Here is a 6973-nt window from a genome sequence, read left to right as displayed (position 1 = left end):
AGAACTTTCTTGACACAGCAGAGTATCACACAATAACTCATCAGTATCTAAAGAATGCAGATAATCTTAATATTTGAGCTAGACAAATGTAGGTTCATTTGTTCATTCTCTCAACTTCAGGCTATTATTTGAATCTATCATATTAGGACATGGTTGAACAAACACTGAAGCTGTTGTATGCTTCACAGAGCAGGAACACATGTGGCGTTTGTTGTTGGCCACTCAGTTTCAGGTTTTTTATTTTATTTTTTTTATTTTACCAAGTCAGTTAAGAACAAATTCTTATTTTCAATGACGGCCTGGGAACAGTGGGTTAACTGCCTGTTCAGGGGCAGAACGACAGATTTGTACCTTGTCAGCTCGGGGGTTTGAACTCGCAACCTTCCGGTTACTAGTCCAACGCTCTAACCACTAGGCTACCCTGTCGCCCCCTGTCGCTAGGTACTAGACTACATGTAACATTTCTTCCCATATTCATGTCATTACTGTTCAATGAACATGTTTAGCATTTTTTTCTGGTTATTTCTTTGTCATTGCTGTATAAGCATCAGCGTGTCATGCTCTCATCTCCTCCGCGCCCGCACATGACGAGAGAACTGTTATAAAGTAACCGAAGATGAAAAAATGGTAAGGGAAACTGACTCGATGTAATAATGTGTCTTTCTACCCTTTTGCTTCCCAGTAATCTAATCCACCCACTAAAGATGTTTAATCAAATTTTATGTTTTATCTTTACGGAGTCGATGAAAACGGTCAAGTGGTCAGGAATCACATGCTGGGCTATTTACACCAGGCGGGACCTGAGATCTTTAAATGATCTTTCAGCGGGCCGGCAGTGTGATATACGGTCCCCTTTCAGCCAATCACAAGCCAGCCCCCACCACTATAGGACATATAGCTAGCTGGCTGTATAAAGTGTCGTGTCTTGTTCACTGACTACACAGCAACAGCAGCAGAAATCATCACCCTGCTACTGCAAATTGACGGGGAAAAGTAAGTACTGCTTTCCATTCTGTTCTTTTACAGTGTTAGGATCTTGGGTTATACACATTTACCAGGGGCATTTGCTCTTTGATTTGATTGATACAGAAAGACAATATTAGTCTACCGTTTCAGACTTTTTGTTGTATATAACGTTGAAGATATGCCGTTGTTTCAAAGGTACAAATTCAACATTTTATGCTATATAGCTTCTTTGCACTGAAAATACAAGGCTGACTGAGCTCTGCTCTCTCTCTCTCTCTCTCTCCACAGCTGTTTGACCATGATGTCCCTGTACTTAGCAGTGTTGGTGCTCTGTATGAGTGCTGTGTATGCGGCCCCTATGTTTGACTCTCAGTTGGAGGGCCACTGGCACTTGTGGAAGAACTGGCACAGCAAGAACTACCATGAGGTGGGTGTTTAAGCACAAGTTGAGGAGCACATCCTCATAGGAACCCCTCGGTAGCTCCCAACGAGTGGAGGCTGGTGGGATGAGCTTTTGGAGGATGGGCTTATTGTAAAGACTGGAATGGAATTATTGGAATGGTATCAAACATTTAGAAACTACGTTTGACTCAGTTCCATTACAGCCAGTACAATGAGCCTGTCCTCCTTTGACTCCTCCCACCATCCTCCACTGCTCTCAACAAGGGGCTCAAATTTATCAATTGGTGCATACATGTGGCTGTAAATTACACCTATATATCATTAATTGCATGGATTGTGCACATAGTTCTGAGACAGTATATGATTGTGTATATTTTCTCACTGTTTTTCACTCATTGTTACAGAGCGAGGAGGGCTGGAGAAGGATAGTTTGGGAAAAGAACCTGAAAAAGATTGAGATGCACAACCTGGACCACTCTATGGGAAAACTCTCCTACCGTCTGGGCATGAACCACTTTGGTGACATGGTAAGAAGAATCACCTTGCTGAGCAGTGCTTGACATGGATGAAATGGGTGCTGGAGGAAAAAGGCATTCTGGATGCCTGTACTGTATATATTTATATCCAGGAACCCTGCAGGACTTTTGAGCTAATATTCTATGAGGTGCAGGAACTAAAGCAGTGGAAAGTTTGAGGTGTCGATATCAGTTCCAGTGAGCTTCTGTCCAAGTCTGTTGCTGAGACATTTTACTGTGGAGCAGGAGGTACATTTCAGCAGCTCTTTCCCATACTGTGTGTGTGCTATAGCTGGATCTTTTTGTTTCCATGCCATAGATTTGCTAAAGCACATAGTATGAACTATTTCACAGGCACAGGTGTCAGCGTTGAACAATGAAAGCAGGAATGTATTCAGACTCGCAGGTTAGGTTTCTTCAACTATCAAGCAGGAATGGAATAGTTATCCCGAGAAGAGAATTTAAACTTACTCGTAGTCTTTTAAAGATGCACACAGGATTTATGGCTAAGTGCACAACTTTTAAAACAGTCCTAAGACGTAAAAAAATATTACATTTCCCATTCAGATGGTAAATTACAAACCACATCTTTTCAGGGAAGACATTACGTTTCAACGTGTTCTGATTCTTTCCTCCCTAGACCAACGAAGAGTTCAGGCAGCTCATGAACGGCTACAAGCAGACGACTGAGAGGAAGTACAAGGGCTCTCTTTTCATGGAACCCAATTACCTGCAGGCCCCTGAAGCCGTGGACTGGAGAGAGAAGGGCTACGTCACTCCCATCAAGGACCAGGTGAGACCTGAATCACTCATGAGTCATGACTCATCCACACACTGCTTTTACTTCCAGAGAACTATCTGGCTTGTTTGCCTGCTGTTTACCATGATTGTAATTTACAGTATCCAGAAGATAAGGCGGCAAATTGCCCATATATATTGTTATATATATATATATATGTATTTATTACTGGCGTAATATGCACGTCAGTGTTTTCTGGCATGAAAAAGTAACAAGATGTTTAACAACCTTTACCCCCTCAGTGCTCATGTGGGTCTTGCTGGGCGTTCAGTTCCACCGGAGCCATAGAGGGCCAGCAATTCAGGAAGACTGGCAATCTGGTGTCTCTGAGTGAACAGAACCTGATGGACTGCTCCAGACCCCAGGGCAATGAGGGCTGTAATGGGGGTCTCATGGACTTGGCGTTCCAGTATGTAAAGGACAACGGCGGCCTGGACACAGAGGCGTCCTACCCCTATGTGGGCAAGGTAAGGCCCTGTGTTCTATTAGTCTAAATTCAAATATAATAGGGTATGAAGATGCATTTATCAAAAGTAAGGCCCTGTTCTTTTAGCCTGCTCCCAGATCATGCAGTTTTTGCTGTCAATCTGGAATGATTTACAACTTCAACTTTGAAAATTTGAGTTTCCACTTCATTACAGTGGGATTTGTCTCCAAGAATGACCGACTTGTTTGAATATTTGGAATATGTTGTTTTTTACTAATCATGGCCATTGTTCTTCTCTCTTAACTCAGGATGATGATATTTGCCACTACCGACCAGAGTTCAGTGCTGTCAATGAAACTGGCTTTGTGGACATCCCCAGTGGCAAAGAACACGCTCTGATGATGGCTGTGGCGTCTGTCGGCCCCATCGCTGTCGCCATCGATGCCAGCCACGAATCCTTCCAGTTCTACCAGTCTGGTGAGTAGCAGTTAGCGGTGCAACTTCAATTTTGTGTAACATTATTTGCAAGGATTGGATTCCCTACCTACAATTTTGAGGTAGCAGTGATCTGTACTGGTCTATTGTCCTGTTCACCGTGTACAAATGGTGTTGTCTTTGAAGTAAATTGTGACCAATATTTCTAACTAGTTACTAGCTAAGTAACCAACTATTAGGTTTTAATCAGGTGGTTTTACATACTGAGGTAAACTCTGTATCTTAGCCCACTAATTTAACTATGTCCTCTCCCTCTAGGGATCTATTATGAGGAGGAGTGCAGCAGTGTGGAGCTTGACCATGGAGTTCTGGTGGTGGGATACGGTTTTGAAGGAGAGGATGTAGATGGCAAGAAATTCTGGATTGTCAAGAACAGGTACAGTACATAGTATCTTCCTAGGATGTTTTTTGTTTGTTACGTCACCACTATGGGATGTGTTGATTTCCTCATCGGGGAATATGCCTCTCTTGTCCTGATACTATGGTCTAAGTCATACGTTTCTCTAAAGCAGCAGTGCATCTATAATTTCCTACTAACTAGAACTGTGGGACTAACATGTTTTGTCTCTTCCTCAGCTGGAGCGAGAAATGGGGAGACAAAGGCTACATCTACATGGCCAAAGACAGGAAGAACCACTGTGGCATCGCCACGGCAGCCAGCTACCCACTGGTCTAGTGTTCTGTAAGTTCTCGAACACTAGACCCAGAGGTTTAGTTTTAGAGATGTTTGGCGAACGTTCTGAAAAAAAAGGGCAATGACGACTGCAGTGCTGCCTTAAATAAGTCTGTGAAATGCGCGAGAGAAACCTGCTGCATGGGTTTTAAAGAAACGCTGTTTTAGGGAAATTATGAAAATTCTACCTATTTTGTTTTATACTTGATTTTATGTGTGTCGGTGCGATTGTATGTGTGTGTGTAGTTCTATTTGAGTTAAGCATTCCGTTTATTTGTAACTTTACTTGATGAGACCAGCTAGACTACATTCTCTAGCACATGTAAACACAAACAGTAAGCACAAACTGACAACACTGTTGTAGACACAGGATATATATATATATATATATTCCTGAGGTACAGTTGATATACCGTCTATTTTTAACTGGCGCGTTCTCTGTGGAGCTGAGAGCAACAACCACTGAATGATAAGACATTGAGGAAGACTAGAGCCCTGAAATTACTGAGTTTGTTTCTGAAAGTGAGGGACTGCTTTTTTATCTGCAGCTAGTGTTTGAGTAAAGGTGTTGAATGGTAATGCCTAGACAAGAGCCTAGTGATGCAGAGACTGATATGCCTCCGGGTGGTGAGAGGAGATGTATAACATTCTAACACACACATGTAGATGAGTTCAAATTGTGTTTAATAATAATAAACTACATTCATCAATCTGACTCCATTATCATGTGACTAACGGCTATAGATCATAAATGTATACTGGTGAATCTAGCCCGCTTGTGAGTCTACACATTATCACTCAGATGCTATAATTACATTTGTTCTAACATAACTGATTATTAAGAGGCTTATGCGCTGTCCATAGCACCCATCGTCCAAGCTTTAATTTATCTAGTTGATCTTAGACCAAGATGTAAAGTACCAATGTGTAATCTAATGTGTATAGTGTACATAACATTTACCGTTAGACTTCATTAAATATGAGCACAACTGTAGTCTCAAGTTTAAAGTAATCTGACGTTTTACAGTTACTGTTAAACAATAATTATACTATTATCAAATGGTACGTCACAGTAGTCGTAACAGCTTAGAAAATATACCCCTATGACATAAAATGTACATCAAAAGATCGGTTTACCAATGACTACACTAATTTATGAGCTTATATTCAATCAAAGAATGGCTCTGTAAAACGAGGACTGCATTTACTCAATTCAACTAACAGGATGTATTACTCACAAAACAATTGACACAAACGATTACAGTGTAGGCTACATACAACACATGATACTTTTACGGAATAATTCAGAGTAAATGACTACATCCAATAGGCAAAGACTTTACAATGCCTTCAGAAGGTATTCACACCCTTGTTTTTTTTTAAACATTTTGTGTTACAGCCTGAATTTAAAATGAATTAAATTGAGAAATTTTGAGTCAATAAGTATTCAACCTCTTATGGCAAGCTTAAATAAGTTTAGGAGTCACAAGTTGCATGAACTCATTATGTGTGCAATAATAGTGTTTAACATGATTTTTGAATGACCACCATCTCTGTACCCCACACATACAACTATTTACTAGTTCCCTCATTCGAGCAGTGAATTTCAAACACAGATTCACCACAAAGAACAGGGAGGTTTTCAGATGCCTCGCAAAGAAGGGCACCTACTGGTGGATGGGTAGAAAGGAAAAAAAGGCAGACGTTGAATATCCCTTTGAGCATGGTAAAGTTATTAATTACACTTTGGATGGTGTATCAATAAACCCAGTAACTAGAAAGACACAGTCCTTCCTAACTCAGTTGCCGTAGAGCACATATGTCAGAGTCAAGGCCCGCGGGCCACATCCGGCCCGCAAGAAGGTTTTTTACGGCCCCTGGGATGATCTTGATTTATTATTAGAACCGGCCCGCAGCAAGCCGGCAGCCCGCAGATCTTTTACACGCACCAATACTACATTTCCCACAATGCAAAGGTGACGCACCGAGCAGTAGGCTGCTTCATTTCAATATTTATTGGCACAGCAGTCGTCAGCATCACAGTAAAATTAACTTTCAGATACCCATCAAAAATGGCAAAACGGAAGGTGGATACTGAGAACCGGGGGTTTCAAACAAGGTGGGAGTCGGAGTATATGTTCACGAAGGTAGCTGGAAAACCTGTGTGTCTTCTGTGTGGAGAAAGTGTGGCGGTACTGAAAGAGTATAATCTGAGACGACATTATGAAACGAAACACGCGGACAAAAACAAGAATATGGACATGGAACAAAGGCTACAAAAGGCAGAGGAATTAAAACGAGGCCTCAAATCTCGACAGGCTCTGTTCAAAAAAGCCAAATCACAAGGCCAGGCTGCTGTCAAGGCCAGTTTTATTTTGGCAGAAGAGATCGCTAAATCAGCCCGGCCATTTACGGAGGGGGATTTCATCAAAAACTGCATGATTAAAGTTTGTGACGAAGTTTGCCCAGAAAAAAGGCAACTCTTTTTAAATGTGAGTCTGAGCAGAAACACCATTGCCGAGAGAGTAGACCAGTTGTCCATCAATCTAAAAGAGCAGCTTGTGAAAAAGGGAAAAGATTTTATTGCATATTCCTTGGCTGTGGATGAGAGCACCGACATTTCTGACATTGCCCAGTTGTCAATTTTCATCCGCGGAGTGGACTCCAACCTAAGCGTGACAGAGGAGTTTTTGGCT

General features: G+C 41.6%; 1 protein-coding gene across 1 annotated transcript; it reads left to right on the top strand.

Moving 5' to 3' along the window:
* Positions 1–1261: 1261 nt before the first annotated feature.
* On the top strand, positions 1262–4280 carry LOC139410047 (procathepsin L-like). The gene is made up of 7 exons (XM_071155481.1): positions 1262–1393; positions 1773–1895; positions 2524–2676; positions 2925–3149; positions 3418–3586; positions 3863–3980; positions 4181–4280. The coding sequence occupies exons 1-7, from the start codon at positions 1265–1267 to the stop codon at positions 4278–4280; spliced, it is 1017 nt and encodes a 338-aa protein (XP_071011582.1). The 5' UTR covers positions 1262–1264.
* The last annotated feature ends 2693 nt before the right edge of the window (positions 4281–6973 follow it).

Source organism: Oncorhynchus clarkii, chromosome 5 (assembly GCF_045791955.1).
Source record: "Oncorhynchus clarkii lewisi isolate Uvic-CL-2024 chromosome 5, UVic_Ocla_1.0, whole genome shotgun sequence".
Taxonomy (NCBI): domain Eukaryota; kingdom Metazoa; phylum Chordata; class Actinopteri; order Salmoniformes; family Salmonidae; genus Oncorhynchus; species Oncorhynchus clarkii.
The sequence above is the reverse complement of the archived record's forward strand: the minus strand, read 5'-3'. Positions and strand labels throughout refer to the sequence as shown.